At 39.2% G+C, this 26,124-nt stretch overlaps 2 protein-coding genes across 2 annotated transcripts; both read right to left on the minus strand.

The window, feature by feature from the left end:
* Positions 1-25: 25 nt before the first annotated feature.
* LOC6649863 (ectopic P granules protein 5 homolog) lies at positions 26-8,801 on the minus strand. Its single transcript, XM_002072191.4, has 15 exons — positions 8,652-8,801; positions 7,876-8,591; positions 7,251-7,542; positions 6,717-7,183; positions 6,435-6,662; positions 5,155-6,375; positions 4,952-5,095; positions 4,707-4,884; positions 3,675-4,642; positions 3,155-3,608; positions 2,339-3,095; positions 1,573-2,284; positions 1,199-1,519; positions 564-1,139; positions 26-508 (listed from the first exon to the last, which is right to left on the minus strand). The coding sequence occupies exons 1-15, from the start codon at positions 8,679-8,681 to the stop codon at positions 196-198; spliced, it is 7,377 nt and encodes a 2,458-aa protein (XP_002072227.2). The 5' UTR covers positions 8,682-8,801; the 3' UTR covers positions 26-195.
* Positions 8,802-9,609: 808 nt separating this feature from the next.
* Positions 9,610-19,243, minus strand: LOC6649864 (sodium-coupled monocarboxylate transporter 1). Its single transcript, XM_047009263.1, has 10 exons — positions 19,066-19,243; positions 18,737-18,951; positions 18,522-18,669; positions 12,339-12,513; positions 12,139-12,274; positions 11,408-11,567; positions 11,124-11,342; positions 10,685-11,063; positions 10,500-10,615; positions 9,610-10,433 (listed from the first exon to the last, which is right to left on the minus strand). Exons 2-10 carry the CDS (start codon positions 18,945-18,947, stop codon positions 9,974-9,976), a joined length of 2,004 nt encoding a protein of 667 aa, XP_046865219.1. The 5' UTR covers positions 18,948-18,951; positions 19,066-19,243; the 3' UTR covers positions 9,610-9,973.
* Between the last annotated feature and the right edge of the window lie 6,881 nt (positions 19,244-26,124).

Consider the following 26,124-nt stretch of genomic DNA (forward strand, 5'->3'; position numbering starts at 1 on the left):
TAATAAAATGAAAAAAAATGTTAGGTACAATATATATAATTCGATAATTTTTAATTCAATTTTGAAGTGGGAAAAAAAATAATGATTATCACTTGTTTTTCTTTACACAATTTGTATGTAGGAATATTCTTCATGTATATAATTAGTCCATATAACAATTCACTGGTGTCCAGTACTTAAATTAATTAATTCATTTCATGTTGCTTTTAGCTTAAAGTCACAATCCCAAACCTCGGGAATAGTTGCCAGGTAATTTGGGTCGTAGAAAATGCCAACCAGGCGACAAATCAACAGTGGAATTCCTCGTCTTTCTGGTACTGTCTGCTCCTTGAGAAGACTTACGGCCCTTACAATCATGGACTTCTCATCGGTAAACTTTTTATTGGCCAACAGCATATTCAACTCTCGCATGCCACTTTCGTACTCCTCACAAGGCAAACGAAGGTTAATGTTGGCCGGGAAGAGCGAGAAAATTACACAAGCCAGGCAACGGGTAAGAATTTTACGTCTGTAAACAAAAAATTGATCAGAATTTCAGTTAAAACTATGCGATAGTTATTTACCTATTGGTAATGACTTCGGTCTTAAGACCAATGACCCCCAAAAGACCATCACTCCAGCCCTCTGCTTTGGTCGAGGCCAACTGAAGCTGTCGGGCCAACATGTACAGAGGTTTCTTTATAAGTCCTGAGACTTCGATTAGCTGGCTGCCGCGTGAAATTATAAGACCCCACACTAAGGCCAATTGCGGCTCCGTTCGTGGCGTGGTCTTCATATCCTCCATCAACTGGGTAACATCTTGAAGAAATGTTATCTTTTCGCCACTAGTTGCAATTTCCTCCAGTTTGTAGAGCACATAGACATGCAGTGAGAAGAAGTTGTTACCGTTCATGACGGGCATTAGTTCCAGCTTTGGCAACGACATTTGCAGTGCCTCGAACAGACCCTCCCAACTAGGCGCATGCCATGGGGCACTTTCTGGCGAGCTGCGGAAATAAACCTCAATGCTAGTCTCCAGCAATCCATAGATGCAAGTGATATAGGTATTTAGATGTCCAATGGCCGGTAGAGCAGCACACATAACCAGATTGCCTGGAGGACATGTCTGCTGCCAACGTATCAACGTTTGAATGTGTATACTATGGATTCAACACAAAGTTTAAGACGGTTTATCAACGAAAAGCAAACAAAGACTTACTTGGAGATCTCCTCACTTTGGGTCTGTGTTGGAGCTACCAGTTCGAGCATCAAATTGAGGGCTTCTCTACGCTGTTCTTCGGCAGTGCGTTGCTCGTTGGTATGGCTAATTGCCAAATCAATCGAGTTCAAGAGCTCCAGGAAGGCATGTGCAAATGCTCGCTCTCCTTCCTTGGTGGCCAGTAGTTTCGTATGCTTGGCGCCGCATGCCCGTTGCAAGCGCACAAGTGATCGGGTATATAGCATACGTTTGCCCGTTGCCTGAACCACTGGGGTTTGACCATAGCGTTCAGGAATCATGGCACACGCCACACGGAGGAGACTGTTCGAAGCATAAGTTTTATAATCTGTTAGAGTTTTACTTAATTTACTTACTCTAGGACGGCGCGATCAGCGTAATTGCTTTCGTTGGGCAGCTTTAAAACAATTGCCGGCTCCACACTAGCCACAAACCACTTGAGCAACTTCTCGAGTTCACTGTATTCCACTAGATGCCAGGGATATTGTGTGGCTCCCTCGAGGATTTTGCTCGTATTTGGATGAATGTGAATGTTCGGTTCGAAGGCAATCTTTATAAAGACACCAAAGAGACGCGATAGAATCGCCACGGGCTGCGGCATTACCGCAAACCAGTTATTCCAATCGATTCTTATGAAGATGTGTCCCAACATGGCATGCGATTCGGGCGCATAGCGTTGAAGGCTATCGTAGAGTAATTCAATGTGCTGGCCAGGCGGCAGGAAACGATCCCAGGGCAACTGGGCAAGTCCCTCGTGAATGGGAGCCAATATATGGCCAGGCATGTTGGGCTGGGCATAATGATGCACATACCAAGCGAACACATGCTCGAGAACTTTATTCGATGAGGGCAGATACTCGAGCACTTGCAGAAGGGTAGTAATAAAAGATCTTATCATGATCTTACTACTGCCCACATGTGGTTCACTCCATGGGAGTAAAATTTTATTTTGTCCTGGGGTCAGCTGCCGTATCCAATGAGCCACATCACCCACGCCGCTTTGCTCAGTGTATGGGACCAGCCATGGAGCATGTGTTTCCACAATGGAACCAAACACAATGTCACTAACTGTCAATCAATAGAATTAATTTAGATTTCAATTAAGAATGAATTGCGACTTACTTTGATCAGCTAAGAGCTCCTGGTAGCTGCATATCGCTGCCGATAATAATACCTGACCAAAGCAAGTGAACCACATCACCAGAGCTGGACAATATTCCTTATGCTTTGGATACAATCCATGGAGTCCATGATGAAGCCGCTCTTTCTGAAAGTGTCTGGCCAGTAGCAACAGGGTATCGGTGGATGCCTTTAAAGTGAAAAGCTTCTGACGACGGGCAAAGTCCAAGGATATCTCGTGCAAGCGTGCTTCAGTACAGTCGAGCGTAAGCATGCCGCCATTCGCCCGCTCAAATAGGGCGTTTAGCAAATCGACCAGCACCAATGGCATTAGTTTCTGATCCGATATGCGATCTAGCACCAACTGTAATACCTCGCCATAGTGCTGTGGGAAATCGTACCCAAAAATGTGGACCAATTGACGGCGAAATTGGTCCTGGAGCAAACTACTATCCGGCTGTGACCATGACTCCAAGCCCTGCAGCACCAGCAGAAGCAGTCGATTGATATCGCTAAGCTTTGGTTGATACGCTTCCATCCAACTAAGCAAATCAAATTTGGAGAGTAAAACGAAAAGAATTTTCGTATCGCAGCGTTTCAGATGCGAGTCTATGAGGAACTGGTACATAGGCAGGAAATATTCGGCATCGGTTCGACACGGCACAAAGACACCAGCCAAAAGCTCTACGAGATCGGGACGCTTTAAAGCCAATCTTAATACGGGCAGTCCTTCGGATGCCTGTTCGGCTTGAATATAGATCTAAGTAAAGATGAAGAATTAATAGTCAAGTCTAGTTATCTATTTAATCGACTACTTACACCCAATTCGTCGAGCAGTTGCTTGTATAGATCATGGGTAGCTTGGAATTTCATAGTTACATCGTTTAGATTGTCCACCACATAATAGAAGAAATTGGTGCCAATTTTGGTAACCATTTTATCTGGCGGCGATTGTAATAAGACACGAATGTAGCTGCCCAGTTCCTCAATTGTCTGGGCAAAGCCATCAATATTCATCTCCAACATCTCATTCACAATCTTATCGTGTTGTTCCCTGTTTTGGTCCTGTTTTTGTGAGACTTGCTCATTTTTACGTATATGCTGTGGAATCACTGTGATTTCCGCTGGACGCGTGCATCTCCGATTAAAAAGTAACGAGTCACACTGTTTCCACCTGGTTTCCTGGTATGGTACCATTTGATATAATGCCGGCACACGTTCAAGATAATTCAGATTCAATGAATTTAACTCTGAGGTTTTATAATGAAATTTGCTAGAAATAGTAAAAGATTTGTTAAAAAACAATAGGATCCAAAATATTATGTGGCATATATCTTACTTGGCTGTGGAATTGAGGTTATTAATGGCCTTCTTAAGTTCCGGCAAAGTGTTTTTATCGATTGCCATCTGTTTGATTGAAGTAGCCCGAATGTACTGTGGAGCTGGCAAGCGTTTGTCATAGGTTACCAAGTGACTCTTGATGCGCTGTATGGACGTCTGACGAGGTTTGGATTGTACTGGAGTCCTTCGAGACAGTGGCTTTTCGATGCGATATATTTTGTGTGACCATTGGTCGGCTTGATTTCGTTGTTCTTTGCGCAGAGCGGCGAGGCATAGATATTCCGTCCAATGTTCAGTATGTCCACTTAGCAATTCGCGTAATTTAACATTATTATATTGAGCTGGAAGTTGGTCCGCATCGCTGGAAAACTTATTTATCTGTGTATCCTCCAGCCAGAGAGCACAATTCTGCATAAGTTTGGCGCAACTGTTGTAGAGATGACCTACACCTTCTTCGTTGCTACGTTTTCTGGACAAAGACGTGTAATAAACTTCTGCACTTTTCAGTTGACCCTTAAGCGACTTCATTAGGGTCACATTGTACTCATAAAATCTATCCGATACTCCAAAATTATATGAGAAATTTTGTGACTCAACCTCTGTAGGCACACGCCATAGATAGAGCTCAAAGAACTTTTGACAGATGATGGGGAAAAGAGCATGAGTGGTCTCCATGCTGGCCAATAGTTGGGCATACTTGTAGATGACCAATTGTGAAGCTGAAAATGCATTGGTTTTTTGGATAGCTGAAGTCTTCTTAAGCGCCGCCTCAACGGGTTGTACAGCAATCTGACGCAACAACTCGGGCCAAAACGACATATCCTGCAGACGAAATTCAATCTCCAAGAGCACCAATGTAAGCCAGCAGTGTTTTTCGGAAACTGCAGGAACCCGTGATATTGGCTGACTGCTAAAGAATGACTTAAACGCCGATGTTTTGGTCGGTGTCTTCCATTCAGTGCCACTCTGAAAAAATGCGTTAGTCGTAATTTAAAACAATTATTTTCTAAAAGAGCTTATAACAACGTACTTTGTAATAGTTGTAGAAGAATTCAACAGCTTGGACACGGCAATCTGCAAACTGATAGGCAATGCGCAACATTTTATCCAGCAGATGCAAAACATTTTGGTTTTGTGACCAATCCGGGAGAGCCGTAAAGCAGTTTAGCCATACATTAATTAGATTTAAAGGCGAGCAGAGACCATAGCTGGAGAGTCAATGAGACAATGAGACATGAACACAGTTTGAAGCCCAACTTAATGGCTATTACTTGCCTTGTATATGAAACAATCTGATGATGCAGCATGTTGTCCAACAGTTCAAGAATTGGACCCACAGAATTAACATTGACCATGTCTTTGGCCATCTTTAAATATGTTTTGTCGGCACTCAGTAGAGTCATCATTACCTTGCTGAAGCTGGAACATACAATTTAAATTAAATAAATTCCCTGTCAAGGCAATTTGAAATTATTTACTTTTCGCAGCTGGCCAGAGTTTCGGGTGTCTCAAGAAATAATGGCACTATTAATTCCAGACAACGAATCACAGCTGCATGACGATGATCAATGAGTAGCTTCTGTAGCAAACTAAAACCATGCTGGCATATCAATGGAATCGAATGACCATGCAAACTAACTAAGAGTCCCACATATAAGGCGATGGGTCGCTGATCGGTTACACCTTGATGTATCATATCCAGACGTTCAAGTTCGGGTATAAACAGCAAAGGTTCTGTAGGATGCTGTAAAGTTCGCTTAACCGACTCGACACTTTGGTCCATCAAGTGCAGACGAAGCGTGGAAATCATGCGCCAACACCAATTGATGAACTGCTCCCTGATCGATTGACTTGAATCAATAAGGGCAGAAACTTGACGCACACTTTCCGAGATGCCAGACGCTCCGATTACTTCCGGTGCATGTTTGGTCAGCGCCTCAGAGACCAAGCATGCCATCCGTACGTGTATATTGTGGGGCAAAAATAGACGACTCTCTTCATCGAAACCCCAATTAAGATGTCCAATGATTAAGCGTGCAAGTTGACTCTCTGGCGATTGATACTCAAAGTGCAGCAGCCAATTGGAAAGTATTTCAAAGCTATCCATACTGGGTCGCCAGTTTTCGAGTGGGAGAGCTTTGAATAAGTAAGCGGCCTGTTCAGTCTCTCCAAAACGGACTTTCAACTGCAATAGCAGGCAATCCAGAAGTTCTTCGTAGGCCAATGTGATATTTATAAGCATATCGCGTGCGGCCTTATAACACATTTCTCTGGTGGTCCAATGGATAAAACCAATTTGATAGATATGCAAACAGATGCCCTTGATTAGATTCCAGTCTTTGGTGCGATCCCGATCGTTGGCCATTTCAAAAAATGCCTGCAACAGGTAGTACATATCTTCGGGCGCTATATCACTGTATGCAACGTCGAACTTTTGCCAAAAGTCTTCGGCCTGAAAAGCTCCCTCAGGATCCTCAGTTAATTGGGTCCTCAAGTCCATAGGAAAGCCCACATTCAGATAATAAAAGAGATGCCAAATAAACTCAGTATCCAGTGTGGCATAGGGAAGCGTCGAGAAGTATTGCCAAGTGCCCAGATTATGGGTGCGATATATATAACCGCAGGCACGAATAAGCAGGGCCTGAACCTCGACCTCAATGCGTTCACAAAGATCGACAGGCTTGTTTAAATTGTTGTGGCTAACGAGTAGGCAAGTGGATTATTTAAAATTCTACAAACATGAGGTTAAACAACTTACAGAAACAGATCATGATAGTCGGAGACATATTGCAATGTATGCCTCACCAGACGACCCAGGCGTTTGGCCAACTGTTTGTATCGCTCATTGTTGTAGGTCAGCATGCCTTCACCGAAAATCTCAATCAATTGTGCCAGAAAGGCCACCGAGGATAACATTTGTTGAGCTGTAATCATGTCCGGTTCAATAATATAATCCTGCAGAAACTTCTCTATGCGCAGCGCAGAGCTAGAATGGAAAACTTATTATTATTTTTCAATGCATTGGTTTTCTTGCTCTAACCTGAAGATCTTCTCAAAAGGAAGTTGATTGAGTAAAGCAATAAGATCGTTATCTTTTAGTCCCAAGCATTCGCCGGATGGAGTATGTGCATCCTCGCCATCGGAATCTACGAGTATCCAGCGGTCTTCTGCCACCGCTGTACCCCCAGACAGTTCCCTATGGGCCTGTGCGTGGCTCTTTAAATATTCATTGCGCTTCTTAATGGGCAATAAGAGAATTTGCAATGTGGCTATGCAGTGATTAAGCTCGGGCGAAGTTAACTCCAACGGCATCTCGTTGGTCTGTAGGCCTCGAACTTGCGTTGCATCCATTCCTGGCAGCTGAAGAAACTCGGCAGCCCACAAACCGACGCCATTGGGACAACGTAGAATATTGAAAAGTAAAAACCAATGATCCTCTTTGGTTGCCAGCAAAATCTGTAGGGAAATTAGCTTATTCATCCATTGCTTCAGATCAGAGTCGAAATTCTGTAAAAAAAAAACGTAAAATATTACATTATTTTGTAATCTTTATGTGTTAAAATCTAAATTGTACCGTATTGGGACTAGGTCTTCGTGCGAATCCAAATAAAATGGCAATGGCACGTCGCAGTCTGGCCACACATTCCAGAGCTGCTGCATCCAGGTCGTTGTGTAGTTTCAAATTATTTGAGGACTCATCATCTGGTTGATAGTTGGTAAGTAGCCCATTAACTATTTGATCGATTTTCACTTTGGTTATCTTCGCGATGATGGTATTGGTGGTGAATGTATGGCACACCAAATTATAAAGGCGCGTCAGGGAAGCTGTAGCGGCCTCCAGTTTGACTTGATCCACTTTAATGCGACTGTGAAGAAAAGAAATTTAAAATATTATTGTATAACCAAAAATTAGGAAATAATTTCGACATTAATCCTTCAGAGAATCATCAAAACTTAAGAAAGACTTGTTAGATAATTTCAATTAAATGAATTAATTTTTGAACTGACTGGACTTTGATCAATAGATTTAAGACTTAGACAACGTATTAAGACAATGGTAAGTTTGAATGGCTTTTACATAGAAAACTCTGAAGAAACTAATAAAAGGAATATATTTCTATTTTTTTGAAGTTAGGACTCGAAAAATTTATTAAGATAATGTGTAATTAAATAAAGAAATAACAATATCAAAAACTCACTCGTAGGTAACAGTTTCCTGCAATTCGTAGCCATCGCCGCAGGCGCCACCAAAGCTTTGCTTCACTTCCTCTTTGGTCCAGATTTGGTTTTGTGTTGCTTTACATACTTGACGATATTTTTGGACATCATGCAGATTCGAAGAGAGTTTTATTTGCAGATTATAGTACTCCAAGAGAGCTAGATAAAGGGGATCTGATTCACTGTTCTCTAGCAACGAGTTCATTAAGAATTCCAATTCAAATTGTTTGGCCCGCTCCAAATCGGGACATTCATAGATTTGCTTTAATTGTTCTCCGCTCAATGGCTGTATGTGACTGCGGGTCAAGGCGAAACCCGGTGATACTGTCCTCTGGTGATAGACAATAGTGGATTTTTGTTCTTCATTGCTACTGTTAAGTCGCAATGGCTGAAGATTTGGATATTGCAATACTTGAATAGTGGTTGGAGGAGGGGCACAGGGCGCAGTGGGTTCCGGTTCTGGTTCCGCCGGCAGAATCGTGTCACTCGAAATGCAGCACTCATGGCTGATGATGGGCTCAGTGCTACTACTGCTGGCCAGGGCAGCGACTCTCTCCAATTCCTCCATAAGCGAAGCATTTTCACTTTGGCTTGGTCTTTGTTCTTGTGGCGCAGTGGCACTACTTGTTGATAACTCATCTTCGCATATCTCTTCCTCTTCTCGTTTGCTTTGTGTAATTCGGGACTTTTTCGTTTTCTTCAATCGAGATTTTTTTATAATATTTTCAAGTATGTACAAGAGAACTTAAAAACTTACCTCCTTTTTCGGCTTCACTAAGGTGGCCATTTTTCATTTCTGTGCTAATGCAATTTATTTTTCTTTTTCGCCTTAGTTTATCTTATTTGCGTTTTATTTTACTTATTGCACTTTTAAGCAGTATGCGGCAAACAAAAGAAATAATGCAACACCCACAAGCGATAAGCGCGAAGTCAGCTGTTTGCATTTATCGTTATCGAAATGTAGCAGGTGGAGCATACTCGACTAGTGGGAGCTTGTGCTTTTTTAATATAATCTCATTCATAACATTTTCTGTGATAAAATTAGTAACGAAAACCAACAATTTTTTGGATGTTAATTTAAACTAACACTGGTCATCTTTGTCAATATTTCCAACGATAATTTGTAACTGTACAATAACAAAGTGAATCAACAAGTCAATCTAGGGCTCTGCTATTGCAGGGTGTTGGTAACAGCTGTTTATATATGTAAGTAGGGCAACACTGGCAGCTGCTGATAAAAAGTAACACGGACGTTAAATATTTAAAAACTTGTCTATATTGAAATTGTTTTTGTTCCCAAAATGAAAGCTCAGATGAAAACTGACAGCAAAGAGTTTCGTTTTTAATTGGACGTTTAAGCAAAATAATAATTAAACGAAATCGGCACAATCATTTTAAGTATTATTACTCATACGACGTGGTGTACAATATAAAAGGCCATGGAGCTTATAATTTCAAGTTTCATTTTCAGATGAAATCATATAAACACGAATGCTTTTATTATTGATTTCAGAATGAAAAAATCTTCCTAGCGAATGCAGCATCCTTTTCCATTGTTAATAGGCTTAATGAAAGTTTTTTTCTTGTTTTAGAGGGTAAATTGTGTTAACTGCAACTTAATGGAAACTGTCACATTTAAATACGATGGTTGGTTGACCTAAAAAAATACTGAAAGCTGCCCCCTTCTTTTATTTTCTGTAGTTTGCAGTTTTATGTACCTTAAATAGAAATACATGAGCTTTATTTATTGCACAAAAGATTAATAGATAATACAAAATATTGTCTTTGCTTATAAACATAGAAACATACATACAGACATCCACACAATAAGTACACATAAATAAAAATCGTCTCTTTATAATATACGAGAGACTTCTCGATATATTGCTCAACAATATATAACTCTCTCGTACAATAATCACAGCATCCTTGTAGACTTCATACGGTTAAGTTCTCTCAAAAAATTTGTCTAGAGTCTAGACTAATGCTTAGCCTACGAACTAGTTAGTATATTTGACTACGCTAGGTAAGTACGGTCTGGTGTTGATGGTGGGGTCGATTTATGAGGTTCAATTTCACTCAAAGAGCAGACTTATGTCCCTGAAGCTGTCGATAGACGCCTGTCTCGCCGGCGGGTACAGTGTCCAGTTGAATTTTGCTGCCATCACAAATGGATTGTGCACGTTCACCCTCGGCGGTGGTAAAGACCACGGCAATGGGATTTACCTTCTTCTCATCTGGCGTCGACTCATACGCATGATTGATCTTCTCTTCCTTGCATGTCGTTGTGGTGGCCGAAGAATTACTGCTACTGCGTCCATTTAAACCGGATTCCTCCTCATGTTTGACATAGTAGGGTTTGGGCCCGCTTAGGCGTTCGTAACAGCGGAAAATCAGAGGATGTAACAATTTTGCATCGTATTCATCATCTGGATGTTGGGTGAGCAAACTAATGATGGTCCCAATAATAACTGTTAGAGCTGTGCCAATCAAACTATAGTACATAAAGCTAATCGAGTAAAATGTCTCCAAGGGAGTTCTACAAAGAAAAGAATACACATCACTTTAATTTAGAAATTCAGGAGATTTCTTGTGGTTAACTCACCGTTGTGTAGGTGCCACATAGGTCTGATTATTGACAGGTGTGTGACTCATAAGCCAGGATTCCTCTGTATAACTGGGCTTGGCAATGCTATCCGAGAAGGTGTAATTTGAGCAACCCTAAAACAGAGATTGCACATACAAAAGTTTACATTTTGATTTGTTTAAGTTTTAGTTTAATAAACATACGTCTGTTGAGGTGGGCAATTGAAGTGTGCTTTTGTCAACGGTCATGCCACCGGCAATAATCCATACTACAAAAGCACAGGCACTGATCATGCCAGCCGAAGTGCCCTTCCAATTAGCCACAGGCACCATCATGGCCAGCAGGAAGCAGCCCAAGAGAGGTCCCGATGTTGCCGAGAAGACCTGCAGCGATGACTCAATGACACCAGAGAGCAAACCAACTCCAAAGGCCACACACATAATGATGAGGCCACAAATGAAAGTAACCAATTTGATAATGCGCAATTGTTGCTTATCTGAGAGTCCCTTAAATTTGGGTAGCTGTGACACGAAATCCTCCCAGCAGACAGTGGCCAGGGAATTAAGATTGGAGACCATAATACTAGAAAATTTCAATTGTATTAGAGATTAAAAATAAAAAGAAATATCTTTTAGGACTTACCATAAAGCAGAGTTAAACAAGGTGGCCATAAAGATGCCCACAAAACCGGGCAGGAAACCCAATTGATCTTCCACAAAGAATGGCAATATTTCATCGGCTTTCTTTATATAACCCTCGGCAAGGGGATCACAATTGATGTAAGCCGAATAGATGACCATGCCAGAGAGCCAAGAGAGTGAGAAGAATAGAAATACCAATGGCACATTCATAAGCATCACACTGGTAACGAAAAAGCGATAATTAATATAAACGTTCAAGCCGGAAATACCACAATTGTTACATACTTTCGCACTTCTTTGAGGCTCTTAAGACTGACATAGCGCTGCATAAAGTTCTGTTGGCAACCAATCTGTGAGAGTGACATGAAAAGTTGACCCAACCAGGCGGAAAGTGTATCGACTCGCACTGTCATGTCGCCGGTAAAGTTCCAGAAATTTAAACGACCTAAAGTGCAAGTACAACAATAAGAACAAAAGAATTGTTAGCAAAGACAAAAATATATAAATCTCTATTGCAATCACATACATACAAATACATAATACATAACATATATGTAAATAGATTGCATGCAACTGCCATGTGGGGGGATTCCCAGGCGTGTTTGACAACCAAACGCAACTCAAATTCAAGTGACAAACGCTCTTGCCGTCAGACATTTATTACTGTCGTCATGCAAGGCATCCATTTCCCATCATCCTACCATTGCCTATTCTCCTCTCTGTCTCTCTCACTCTTTATCTTTCTTTTGCTGCTGTTTTATGCCGCTTTTATCATCATCATTTATGTGCATAATGAGCCGACGCAGCAGCAGCAGCAACAACAGCAACACAGAATGGATGCCATTTTAATAGTCATCATTCGTCAGCATAAATGTGGAACAGTCACAGGACATAACCGACACACACACACACACACACACACACATAACTAGCTGGCATCATTTGACAGCATTTCCGCTAATAAGCTGCTATGATCAATCGAAAGCCAAGCAACCTTATCTCTTCTCCCCACCTACCATTGTCCCGATTCAGTTGATAAACCTTCTTGGGTCCACCGCTTGAGATGGTTCCTTGAATACAAACGGCCACTGTGACCACCAGAATGGTGACAGTTTGAATCACATCCGCATTGATGGCCGCTTTCAGACCTCCCTAAATCAAAAAAAGCAAAAGTCATTGGAGAAATAACAATAAATTTGCATTTAGAATTACTTACCAAAATCGTAAAGAATATGCAAATGGCTGACATGCCCACAATGGAGACCCAATAGGGTATACCAATGACCGTGGCTAATGCCACACTCGGTGTATAGACTGTAATGCCCAGATTGCAGATTTGTCTGACAATATAAGTGGCCGAGGCCAGGCATCGCACCAAGCGACTCTTAAATCTGAAACGAGTTTCAAAATGAAATGGAACAGATGAGTGCAAGCTGGCCAATTAAGCACGAACAGTAGCTAGTGCTCTTCCTGCAGGAAGGTCCCTTGGAGCAACAGCAGCAGCAGCAGCAGCAGGTCCTAGCTAGTCAAGGTGCTGGCTCTTGCATTTTATTTATTTATTTTTATTAGCTGCGTTTATTAAAGTTTTAATGTGGCAGTTCAGTTTATTTTCATTTATGATTTACTGCAGCAGTAAAAGAGTTATGAGTGGAGAGGAGTCAGAAGGAGCTTCAAATAGAATTTACGACAGCAAAGCAAGGAAGAAAAAAAAAACAGCAAACAACACAAAAATCATCAGTTCCACAAATGAATAGTCCTTTTTAATACCCTAGATAAAAATTTGGGTAAACTAATTGCTAATACCCTGAATTTTCTTAAAGAATATTACAAACATTACGAACAGGGAATAATTTATAAATCAGTATTTCAAAAATTCATTATTTTTCCTGAAAAAAGTTACTATCATAGAGAATTTTTTATGAATTTCTGTCTTTCCTTTCAAGTATAGGGTATTATATAAAAGAAAGAAAGAAAATCGTATATATGTGTATAACAAGGCAAGAAACCAAAAAAAAATATAAACCTAAGAAAATTGGCGGCTGTGTAACTCGTTTTGATTGTTTTTATAGTTGAGAGGTTGGGCCCCGGTGGTTTTTATGGCCAAGGGTTATAAAAATTTGTGTGTTAATTTGATGCAAAAAAATTGCGCGACACGACTGCGAGTAGCCAGAACTGGCATCAGGATGGAGGATTGGAAGATTTTCTGGGCCCTTAATGATCGTTTAGAATGCGTTATGTGGTGGGCTAAGAAACTGTGTTACCCCAATTTAAGTGCTTTAATACACGAAGTAACCGCTGGTTGTGTGGAATTGGATTAGCCGAAATATAACTTAAGTCTAAGGAAATTTAAGTTTGTTACATAAATAACTAGTAAGGCTAGTTGGGGTTCTTGTCATTAATTTAAGGCTCAAACTAAGCAAATGACAGGACTACCGCATTGCAAGGCTCACAGCGGCCAGAGATATATTGATTTGCCAAGTACAAACCGTTTTCAATCGGCATAATCCTTAGTAATATTGAGTTTATGTGGTGCGGAAAAAACTGCTGCATACGTTCAGGCGTCAGTTGAGTTATTAATGATGCAATCCAACAGCATTTTCCTTTTCTCTCTTTCTTTCTCTGTATGTGTGTGTCAGTGTGTGTGTGTAAATCAATAAGCAAATATCAATTTGTGCATGTAAGCTTAACAGTATTTTTCAGTCTATTAAATTGCACTGCAGTTTGCCTTAAGCATTTTAATAATTGTTTTTTATTTTTTAGAGAATTTATTAAAGTGTTTTATCTGACCCGAACGAAATTGGCCAATTTGCTAAATTGATATGGATGAGGCGTATGACAAAAAACAAAAACATTTCTCTTGATTGAAGAGGCGTGGCATGGCCTCCAAACATTTTGTTAGGCATTTGCACATGGCTCTCGTCATCATCAGTTGCTTGTGTTGTGGCTAAGCTTGTAAGGGAAATTGATAAAGAAATATTATTGTAGCACTCACAATCACACACACACATACACAATAGAAAACAGTATATTGCTAGGCATGTGTGTGTGTGTATGTGTGTGTGTGCGGGTGTCCACATTCCTTTTGCTTGCGGTCAATTTTTGCCTGATATGTCAATTTAATATGATTTATGGGATTTATTGTTTTTGGGCCTTTTCTGTCTTTACTCTCAGTGCTATTGCTCCCAGTCTGTCCTCTCTCTCTCTCTCTCTCACACTCTTTTTCCTGCCTTTTTTTCGTTGTTGTTGTTTCCTTTTGCTTTTGTGGCATTTGTTTCTCATTTAGCCTGTTAACATTGTGTCCATCACAATAAGTGCTGCCTTTGTGTGCGTCTGCTGTGTCTGTGTGAGCGTGTGAGTAATGACTTGGGCTTGTCACTGGCTGCCAGTTGATTGAACGTTCTTCCTTCGTTCGGCATCTACAATGCTCCTTTATGTCTATGTCCATGTCCATGTCTATGTATGTATATGTATGTTTACTTTGAGCCAGTTGTTTCAGTTTAATTGATTTGCCTAGCTCGCCGCAACGAAGCAATCTCTAAAGCCTTCACAATGGTTTGCCTTAATAACTTTAAATTAAATGTAAGTACCTCAAAGTATGCAATAATTATTGCTAACCCTATTCTACTTTACTGACTGAGCGCACAGTAGTTGAAAATAAAGATAGCCTTTTATTATGTAAAATATTAAATCAGTTGCATTATTTTTAAGTACTTATTTTCGGTTCTGTCCCATTGTATTTACCAATTGACTGCATTATCGTTGGCTGCTGCTTTGCATCAATTTCAATACGAATAGAGTTTAATAGTCCAAGAACTACTTAAGCCTACCTCAAATCGGCTTTGAATCGACCGCAAAGCCAACTTAGTGGGCCAAAAACACAAATTAATGCCAATATGATGGCGCTTAAGTTGGTCCACATAATCGGTATTTAGGTAGCTGCAGTCCTAGCCAGCTTCCAGTTCATTTTATAATTAAAGGTGGCTAAATCACGGTGGTTACCTTTTGATTGCATTAAATGCCATGCATAAATAAACATAATGAGCCATCAGGGGAATGGAATTCAGAACTTACACACACACATATATGGGGAGTGAGTAGTGAGATGATAAGTGCTTTATTCCGTTCTTCATTCATGGTGAGATGTGGCGGATATCTGCTTCCATTAAGTCAATTTAACATTAAACTCATTGACTTTTGAGGTATATTCGAATAAGACTAAGATTGCTTGAAAGTTTGTTTCTAACCAAATTATCTTATATTTATATTGTCATTCTAATTTTAGTTTCAACTAAACTTTTGATTGAGTCAATGGAGTTATTGGTTTAAAATTGTTGGCCAAAGTTCCTTATATACCTTAAAACAGCTAATGGGTAACTGTGGGTTATGTATGTGTCACATTTAAATGGGTGTTACTCCTAACAACTTGCTTCTTTTCTTATTTTTGTGTATCTGGCCCTCTTTGAATTGCAAATCATGGTAGCACTCACTTTTGCCTGCCTCGAAAATGTCTTTATTTATGCGTATACTTCCATGTTGGCTTTACCCTCCTTTTAGTCTCTTTTTTTTTACCTTTTTTTCTTGAACTTTGAACGTTGAAACGAATTGGGGGAGCCAATTGGAGTGGGGTGTGGGGTTCTGTGCACTTTGGCCATCTCTTGTTAGTCGTAAATATTCAAGCGATATTCAAATGCATTTGTTTGGTTTTCGTCACTCCATTTGCTAAGTGCTAACAATTGTCGCATTGATATCAATTTATTTACATGTAATTGCCTTCAACACAGAAACACAGAAAGTTGGAGAAGGCAGCACAAGGATGAGAAGGAGTCAGAAGAACAGGATAACCCTGCCATTGACCATTGAATTCAACAGTTCTTTTTTCCGTTTGTGTGGGATTGGGTGAGGCCAAATAGCAAATCAAAATGTTCGTAACAAAAATCTTTCCCAGCAGATAACACTTGAGTTTTCTGCGAGTCAAGGGTCATGTCTTTTGCTCTCCCTCTCTCTCTGTCTCCCTATCTATTTCTATCTCTGTCTTTGTGTGTGATGTTGGTGCTGCTGCTGCTGCTGAGTGGTAGACGTCACTTGCGACAGACGTCTGACAAGTAAGAGAATCCATGCGTGCCTGTATATAAGAGTATCTTTGGTTTTTCTTGGTTTTTTTTTGTTTTCGTAAGTTTTTCGGGTGCTGTAAGGTCCTTTAGGGTGAGGGCCAAACTGTCAACGCCGACTGCTTGATGCCGCATGCCACATGCCCCTGATGCCACTGACAGGCAGAACACGCGCTATTTATAAACATTATGACACAAACGAATTGTCATACAATTTGTCAACAGCCGCAGCCCGAGTGGGCTCTTTGTTTTCTCTATGTGTGTGTGTGGGTGTGTGTGTGTTGATTCAATTTTTTTTCTTTTTGGTTTTTGGCTTTCCTTGTTGTATTTATGAATTTTGCTGGTTTTTGTGTATTGTCATCTTGTTGTAGCAGTCAAGGCTTTGTCTCCTTCCTCCCCTCATTCTCAATCTCTTACTCTCACTCTCTGTCTCTCTTGTGCCGCTGATGGCCAAGTGGCTTGGCAATTTGTAGCATATTCACTTATCGGCCTATGCCTAAGCTTTCTCTTTGCCACCAACTTTTTGCCAATTTTTGATGAAGTTGTATGCATAAACATGTCGCGAGACGCCAGTTGTGCTGACAAGAAACCAAAAATAAGGCGGCTTCTAAGAAAAATGTTGTAACAACTTTTTGTTTCACATTCCTCACCCTCCCCTCAGCTTGGCATCTCAATCTCAACCATTCTTAACGCCCCCTCCAAAAAAAAAAAAAAAATAGAAGACTATGTGCGAAACTTTGACATTCACTGCTCAAAGGGAATTTTTGAATGGGTGAAACTAAGATTGATGACATTGAATTACAAGAGTCGTCTTTCTTTGCTTCAAAGTACCTACTACATATATCTGTATATATGTGTGTTCGATTGATTTTAGTGTAGACTTTGAATTTGATTAAGTGCTTCATTAGAAAAGTCAAACATCTGGATAAAAATCCATCATCAAGTGTGTGTCCCAAATTTATCAAATGTGGCAAGTGATCAATAATTAAATATTTGTATTTCTATTTGACATATTTTTATTTATTCAATTTAAAAAGTGTTTAAATTGATATTAGCGTTACTTTTAGAAAATTCTGTTGAAATGAATTACTTGAAAATGCTGGGACTGGGGTTTGTAAGAAAAATGTAATTAAAATGCTTCCCATTTTGTGCAGAGCTAAAAAGCTTTGAATGTAATTGAAAAGTTTCTAAAATAATTAACTACATAATTACATGGAATCGTTTTGACAGTAAGAGAGAGAGATTTATAGTCAATGATAATCGTGGTAATGAACTGAGCATGACAAAGATTTATATGGCCAGCTTCAAAATATATACTTTGAGTAAGATGTAGATTAATTCAATCATTCAATGCCAAGAGCCGCATAACTAGTGACACTTTGTCACTGATTTAGCTACAATGAGTCAACTACAAATTATGCTAATTTTTCCAATGTCGTCTTATGGGAAACATTTAAATAATTTCACAATTTCGCACAGCTTTCGTTTGCTTTCGTTTTCACTTTCCATTTTGACCATGTCCCTCCCATTCCTTAGTAAAAGGAAGAAAAAAACGACATTGTGCCTAGAAGCGTATCTGGCACGGCTCGGCTTCTGGCCTCTCCGCCTACGATGATGCCAATTAAATTTCAATCAAATTATGCCAACACAATTCCCCGGACTTGCCACTCCCTTGGCAGCGTGTTGAGCATTTGTCAGTTTTTGCAATTAATTGAATTTTGTTGTCGAAACTGCAAACATTTGATAACAAATTTGTTAACTAATTTCGAACTTAAAAAACAATTAGGCGACCAGTGCGACGATGACGACGACAACTTGCGACAGACTTGGCAAGTCGAGCCAGTCGAGTCGAAAGTAAAGTCCAATAACTAAAAGACCAGGCCCAGCAAGGACAAATATCTAGATTATTTGCTCTGTTTGCTTTGCCTTTGTTTTGGCCATTTGTTGTTGGAGAGTTTCTTGTTATTCCTTACTTTTTGTTTCGTTTTTTTTATTTTGTTTGTAAAATGTAATTCAAATTTATTTAGCCAGCAGCAGCAGCAGCGAAAGCGACAACAGCATCAAGCTGGCTCTGTTTAGTTTCATTTGGCTTTCTTAATGAAGAATAAAATTGTGTGCGCTCTGTGCGACGGTCATTTGTGAAATTAAAATGAATGTTTAAATAAGAATTTTCCATGTTGTCGTCGTTTTGCCGTTTTGCTAATTGAACAATGTTGCCTTAATGGTGTAAGAAGGGAAGAAGGTGATGTGGGGGGGAGGTGGATGGGAGACAAATGTCGAGTGAAACTCACCTTAGATCAATGTACTGATAGACAGAGGTGATGCCCAGATTAAAATAGACTGGCACAAACATAAAGCATACAATTGGATAAGCACTCATCATGCCATAGATTATCTCCCACATGGATGAGCCGCGATAAAACAGCTCACTAGGATAGCCTTAAAACAACAACAACATAAAATTAAGGTTATTCAAGGTTAAACTTATAAGTAATTTAATACTCACCTAGAACCGATCGTACACCCAGTGTTCCACGGGCTATGGATATCATAACGGCCACTATGGATACTCCGCCCGTGGCAAAGACATAATCTGCCTTACTGCGTTGCTTCTTTTTGCCAAATATGCGCTTCCAGAGCGGAGCAAAGACTGTTAGTGCTATAAACAACACGAACATGAGATAATCCCAGCCCAAAGTGCTTAAATCCTTGGCCATGTTGCTGTAAATATACACATATAGAATCCAATACCAAGTTGGTTAGAAAAAAGGCCAGAGACAAACAAAAAAACAATAGAAGTAAGAATAAAAATCGACTTTTTAACTTTATACTAACTCGGAGTGCTAGATGTGCGACACGTGACGGTAGAGAGAGGGAAGAGTGGGCGGGGGGTGTAACATTTTTTAGCACAGTTGAACATGTGCATGTTAGTCACGCCCGGTGCACATAATATGCCAACAGAGGGAAAGTTGACTATATTGTTGCATATCCGCAGGCGCGTGGGCTGCGGTTGCTTAAAACACATACACAAACAGACACACATAACCATACTCACACAGAGACACTCTAGATAGAGAACAGCAGACCGGCTAAATGAGGAACAAAACCAAAGCAAAAATGTTGCAGCAAACTGTGAAAAATTTATGAACTGTGTCCTTTTTTTTCACCCCCGACTGACATTCGTATGCAAGGAAAGGCATTTCCTTTGCTTATATAAGTGTGAGTATAAGCCTCCTAGATGTGCTTCTGTGTGTGTGTGAGTGAGTGTGGCTATCTACCTGTGTGTGAGTGTGTACGTGTGTAAGCTTAGGTGAGCGCGACAAGTTGCAAGTGGCCCACAAAGTGAGCAGCTTATATATGATTTTGGCTGCGACTTTGTGTGTTTTTATAGTCAAACAAACTGTTGAGCTAGAGGGCAGTCGAAAATGTTCAACTCCGACCTGAAGGTTACCAGAGCTTGAGACTTTTCAAGCCCAAACACTTATCCGATATTGTATACTCTGTAATAAATTAACCCGCCTTTTGGTTTGTTTCTTAATTCTGAATTAAAAAAGAGAATAATTTTGTTATCTCTACCTGTTTAGGTAGAGACTTGTCTGGCCAATCAAATAATAATCAAGAAATGGTAGTCCCAATGACACAAATTAACTGACAAGAAAATGTTTGTTTTGAATACTATACATATCAAATTTTAAGTCAATCGCCCGATAAGACCTTTAGTTTTCAAGTTTTTTGTTCCGATGTTACTACTTGTTGGAATTAGAACTACAAAAAACAGTTTTTAGGGCACTTATTTATAGAAAACAGTTTCTAGACTTTCAATTCCTAGAACCAAATACTCTCTTAATCATATTTACCATAACAAATTAACCTTAAAGCTGAAAATGTAATTATAACTACAAAGTAAACAATATATCATGGGAAATATAATGGAAAACTTTATGCTTTATTTGGAATTGTTTACATTTCATAGTTGAAATGATATAAAAATAAAAGGCAATTATAGGAACTTGTTCAAATAAAGCTGCTAAAGATTGAAGAGCAATTGCTACAGTATTATAGAACGAGTTAGTCTTCCTTAGCTCAACAAATTTCTAACTTTATTCGAAATGTGATAATGATAATTTCAATACCTGTTTACGAATTTTTCTATGCCTTTTGGTATACCCTTTGCCAAGCAAAAGAAAACTAAACAAAAGACAAGTGTGTGAATGTCACCAAGATGTTGTGGTTTGACTTGAACTTAAAGTTTTTTGTTTTTATAGTTTACTGAAAACTTTTTGGCAAGGCAATAAAAGTGCCAAAAATGAACCACAGGAAGGTGTTTCACAAATATTTATTTTCACAAAACCGAGAAGGGGGAGGGGAAGAAAACAGTGTAGAGTGATAAATTTCACAGGAAGAACATTTCAATTGCTTTTGTGTGTAATTTAAGCTATTTAATAAGAAAAAATCTCAACATTTTTCAGAGAAAAAATGATTTACTATATTGAGAATTAATTTAGTTGCTTCTACTGGGTGAATGGCCCTTGGGAACAGCACTTGATATTCCCCCCTATATGACATGACGTCAATTGAAATGCTTGCCCCGTCATTCGATCTTTCTCATCATCATCATCATCATCAGTCGTTTAGGTGTCCACTAATTGAGAACGTTTAACATGCAGTTTGTCTCTATGACATTGTTGGCAAACTTTTAGCTTTTATCTACATGCCGTTTTGCACTTTGTTTTGGCCCTGCTCAACGAAACTATTAGTCATTTTGTTGTTGTTTTTGGCATGGTTTGGGGTTTTTTTTTTCTTTTGAGGATTTGGTTTGTATAGAACTGCACAACTGACTTGTTAGTGGATTGAGCTGGAACTTTGGGTGGGGTCAGGTTGCTATCAGGCGATATGATAAAGGGGCCATGGCCCAAAGGTCGTGCATAGCATGTGCGAAAAATGTTATTTTCTGCTTGCTGAGCTTAACTCAATTATCCGTGTGTGTTCCCCTTCTATTCCCATCATATACGAAAACCTACCGCAACAAGCCAAAGCACCTGAAAGGATGCCCTATTTAAGCTTTTATTTTAGTGGCTTTTACTTCAATAGATATTTTCATCAGGTTTGGTAAAAGCTCAAGCCACACGTGTGCATAAGTAAGCAGGAAATCGCGAACTACATAGGAGAAAAAAATAAGGAAAACTTTTATATGACACATAATAAAACTAACAACTGCAGAGTGGAGGTGGTAAGAGAGGTAGAGAAAGAAGTTGACTTCTTTTTCTGGCACTTGCAGTTAATATTCATGCACTTTTTGGGCCCAACTTGAAAGGCTGAAAATCATCATCCAGAAGCTTGGCGACATGTGTGTGAGATGAAGGCGATGCCAAGGCATCATAAATTATAAAGCAGCTTGTTGGAGCAGCAGAAGCAATAACAACAACAAATCGTTGACATCTCGTGAATCTTGCCAACATTGTGTATGTTTTTATGTGTGCGTGTGTGTGTGTGTGTGTGTGTAAGTATGTGTGAGCCTGACAGCCACAATGGAAAGTTATTAAAAAACTGAAGCGTGTGTAAACGCCCGTTCTCACTCCCATAGCCACAAAAATTTATGACACTCATGAAATATTCAGCACATCTTTCAAGAGTCAAAAATCTGCCAAGATCCCTAAGCCATTGAAAATATGAAAAATACTTTTTAGCAAAATAAACCAAACAAACAAAAAAATACATAAAAATGACAACACCGTTTGAGCGATACTCTCGACCAGACAGAAAGTTAGTTAAAGAATATTCTTAAACCAATTTAAGAGAAATTCTTAACAAGTTTTCATTTGCATTTATCAACACTTTTAGTCGTCTTTTGCAAATGAGTCTAAAAAAGCGGAATGGCACAAATGTCGAGAGTGTCGAGAAACTTAATTTGCCAAACTAATGGCACTAGTCCTGAGGCTTGTTTTTCGGCTCACTTTTTCATCTGTCTCTCTCCCTCTCTCTCTCTGTGTTTGTGTCAACTATTTGACTGTCTACTATGTTCTATTTTCTCCCATGGGCATAGTCAACTTCAGTTTGGGGTTGAGATTGTGAAGTGAAAAAAAAGAAGAAAACAGTTGTAAGTAGCCTCATGAAATTAATGGAGCTTAATTTAGATTTGAGCATATACATATACATATGTATAAAATTTAGATAATTTATTCTGTGAGATTTCTAGTACACGTCCATGGCTCAGCAGACTCGTAACTGACATGTTCAAAATCTAATTTAGCTAAAGTGCCGAACCACTTTAAAGTGCACTTTATAGCATTTCCTTGTGCCCCATTAAGTATGCTATACATATGTATGCAGGTGGCTACTCTTGACCATCGTCAAACCCTTGTTATGCCATAAAGATGGTTCCATTTGATCTACTATGCTGTAGCAACACGTCTTCTTTAAGTTAGAGTTCTGAAAAGGTATCGATTTTCAGTTATTTCTCTAGAGCTAAATGATTAGTTCTGATCTTAAAGAATGAGACGATCGAAATAGATATTCAAACATACCCGACTTAGCTAATGTAAGGAATAAAATATATTAGAGTAGAATGGAGTAATTTATATTCTCTAAATATACATAGAGATAACTTAAAAGCAAAGCTAAGTTCAATGCCCGCCTATATTTATCTATATTTTTTAAACAAAAGTAATTATCACTTGAATTTTTTCAATTAAAAATAATGATTAAGTCAATTGAAGTTTACTACTTTGTAAATAGTTTAGTTTTAACTAATAAACATTCAGTCGTTTTGTGATTGATATATGGCCATATTTGGAAGTTGCAAAAATATTTTACTGAAAATAATAATATAGATAAATACTTTTTTTTTTTTGCTAATGCATTGAACATTTTTAAACTACACTACTATTAAAATTTATGAGTCACTGCGTCACTTAACTGAGTCCCTAAAAATACAGTTAACAAGGGATAGCTTATCTTGGCTAATCTGGGCTACTAGGTTTAGTCATCTAAGCATTAATGTCACTCGCAACATAATTTGTAATCAACATTGAAATTTGAGTATAAATCAACATATAAACTTTTACAGCGAGTGCAACAATGTTGCAGAATTTTCCATTTTGAAGAGCATAAAACTTTTTTAGTGCATTTGCCTAATTAAAGTGCTTGGGGAAAAGTATAAAGCAAATTGTTGCTGCAAGTTTGAAATGTTGCAAGGATTTTTGTTTGTTTTTCTGTTTTGGCCATATGTTTTGTATGTTGTTTTTTTAGCCAATAATCAATTGTCGCAATTAATTTACATTGGCTTTACATGTGGAGGACTCTGCACCTTTTGGCCCTTGGGTCAAGTGCCCAGAAGTTATTTCTACTACTACCACTACTTGAAACTTTAGCCTGTTCATCTTTTTCTTGGTTTTGAGTTTTACTGCTCGGCAGCTAAAAGTTGTTAAATACAAAAAGTTTGCCACTTAATACCAGTTCGAGTAATGAAATACGAGTCAAACTGCAACGTTCTGGGTTCTCGTAACAGCACAAATTGAAGTTGAAGCATTGTGGTTGGTAAACTTCTTCCTGCCATTTGCCAACATGCAACTGTTCTCACAACTGGCAATTGTTTGTTTTGCTTTAACCGACCCTCTTTATGTATGTATGTGTGTGTGCCTTACACATGTACTATGACTAACCCCCTCTAACCCCAACGTTTGTGCTCAAGTTTAGTTTGATTTCTTTTCGACCAAAAAGCTTAATGAGAAAAGTCATTGGTAGGTGAATTGGTGATGGTTGCGGTTGGCTTTTATTTTTTGCCATTGGTTTCATTTTTTCAATTTTTCCCTCTTTTGTTTCCAGTTTGTTTTTTTAGTTGCTCTGGTCAAAGTCATTTATCAAAAGATGACCAAAAAATATAAATTCTTAGCTTAAGTTGCTGTTTATTTATCGTTTCGGTTGCAAAAAGAAAACCAAAAAAAAAAAAAAAAATAATGCCAATTTTTCCAACATGCTGGAAAAGGGGTTAAAGTTTCAATTGCAATCATTTATAACAAGTGCACACACACAGAGAAAGGAGAACTCTGTTGGAGTAAGGAAAAGAAAAAATAAAGATAAGAACTGGACTGGAATGGGAGGTGAAAGAAAGTAAGGGAAATGGTAGGTCGACAGCCGCCACTTTTGTCGCTTTGTCATGCTCTGTAGTCCACTCTAATTTTCCATTGGAAATTTTTGCAGCGTGACTTGTATGAAATGTGGCAAGAACACAAACTGAAACTAACTGGTCACGCACTTAATAAATTTCCAAAAAAAGAAACTTTTACTCAAAATAAGAGAAAACAAGAAAAAAGACAATAAAACAATTGCAACTTGTAAAGTCGTTTCGTTGTCAAACAATTAGATGGTCGCGCTTTTTCTATGTCGGCAGCTTAAGCAATTTGTGGCCAACTGACGACGTCCATTAGGGAGAGAGACCAGCCACTTGGCCGTCGCCACATGCTGTTAATTTGATCAACATCCTTGTCCCGTTTGGGTATGGCTACAGGTCTGAGTCTGGGGGCCAAGCAGGAGTCTATTGCAGCGACTTTAGCCTGGCAATTTAGTGGTCAACTGTGCTTTCGTCCTTTCTACCAGGCTACAGACACACTCGGCTAATGCTTGGGTTTTCTGTTGCAAGGATGCACAACTAATTTTGCGTTGTCCAACAACAGAAACAACACTCGACACCATTGAGTGCTACTTGGCTTACACCACCCAGCCCCTGGGTGTCGCCCCTTTCTGTTTCTCGTTTTCTACCATTCTTTCTCCCTCTTTGTGTTGCCTTGCCATAACTAAGTTTTCATTATGCGTGCTCGACACTCACCTGCTGCTGCTCTGCTGGGTTAGAGACAATCTGACTGCGGTTTTCCTCCTTTTTTCCCCGTCCGTTTTCACATTTTTTCTACTCAAATAATTAGGTTAGTTAGTTCGAATAGAGCATATTAGCTCGTTAGCGTCTTTGCTTAATTCCAAATACCAAAAGCTGGCTCTAATTCTAATTCTGTTTCTCTTTTTTTTTCTTCTCATTTTTACTGCTACTCAATTGTTCACTGGAAATTTTTAATTTCCCCATAGGCCAGTCAGTTTGTCGTGTAGAAAGTTAGCTTTTTACTAGGACAGTAACCTAAGTGACCTTGCCTCCCCATCTGCAACACCCTGACCTCTCCTCGCCTGCACAATACACGTGTCTCGTTGGCATCCTTGGGGCATTGGTACTGAAAGATTAAATATATACGTTTTGTGTACATTCATTTCACATTTCGGAATTGGTTTTCATTCTGTTTGGTTTTAAGCCTTTTTCTCTTGGCCATAAATTTGCATTTGCAAGTGATGCTAAATAACCAAAAAGAAAAAGCAAACTAAAATTTATCTTATATTCGAAATGACACAGTGAAACAAGAGTCCACTAATTATTGTTTAAAAGGTTGTCAGGAGAGGCTGTCTGGTCCCCTTCTCCGTTTGTCATCCTAACGTGTCTTTAAACATGAACCCAAATGCTTTAGTAACCCAGCACTCTTGCACCTGTCCAACCAACTAATTGAACTAATGAAATGTTTTGCTCTCAAAAACAAGAGACTGGCTTTTCCATGTTCACCTGTTTGGCCCGTTCCTACTACTCGTTGCTTCTTCTAGGAGAGTATTCAAATTAAGAACCCCCTTTTATCCCTCTTTATGTCTCGGTGTCCCTTTTGTTTGCACAAGAGCTGTTGATAATAAATTAAACTTGCTACATTTTGTCACCATGGAATTGCTTCAAATGGATATTTATGGTTTGCTCCTGTAATCCTCCTTTCCTTTCCCATTTGCTCCTTTTTTCCCCCCTCAGGTGGGTAAGTAAGAGATAGCTGCTCCGTTTATTGGCCTCATGATGGTGATTTGTTTAAGTGGCTTGTG

This window comes from Drosophila willistoni, chromosome 3R (genome assembly GCF_018902025.1).
Source record: "Drosophila willistoni isolate 14030-0811.24 chromosome 3R, UCI_dwil_1.1, whole genome shotgun sequence".
NCBI lineage: Eukaryota > Metazoa > Arthropoda > Insecta > Diptera > Drosophilidae > Drosophila > Drosophila willistoni.

Bases quoted from the DNA above. Each gene is read 5' to 3' on its own strand.
- LOC6649863 (XM_002072191.4), bottom strand. From the start codon at position 8,681: ATGGCCACCTTAGTGAAGCCGAAAAAGGAG. The intron at 6,376-6,434 runs GTAAGTTGTTTA...CCTACTCGTTAG, and splicing joins GACTATCATGATCTGTTTCT to CCACAACAATTTAAACAAGC. The intron at 4,885-4,951 runs GCAAGTAATAGC...TTGACTCTCCAG, and splicing joins CAGATTGTTTCATATACAAG to CTATGGTCTCTGCTCGCCTT.
- LOC6649864 (XM_047009263.1), bottom strand. From the start codon at position 18,947: ATGGCCAAGGATTTAAGCACTTTGGGCTGGGATTATCTCATGTTCGTG. The intron at 12,275-12,338 runs GTAAGTAATTCT...TTTTTGATTTAG, and splicing joins GCATATTCTTTACGATTTTG to GGAGGTCTGAAAGCGGCCAT. The intron at 11,343-11,407 runs GTATGTAACAAT...TTTCGTTACCAG, and splicing joins AGCCTCAAAGAAGTGCGAAA to TGTGATGCTTATGAATGTGC.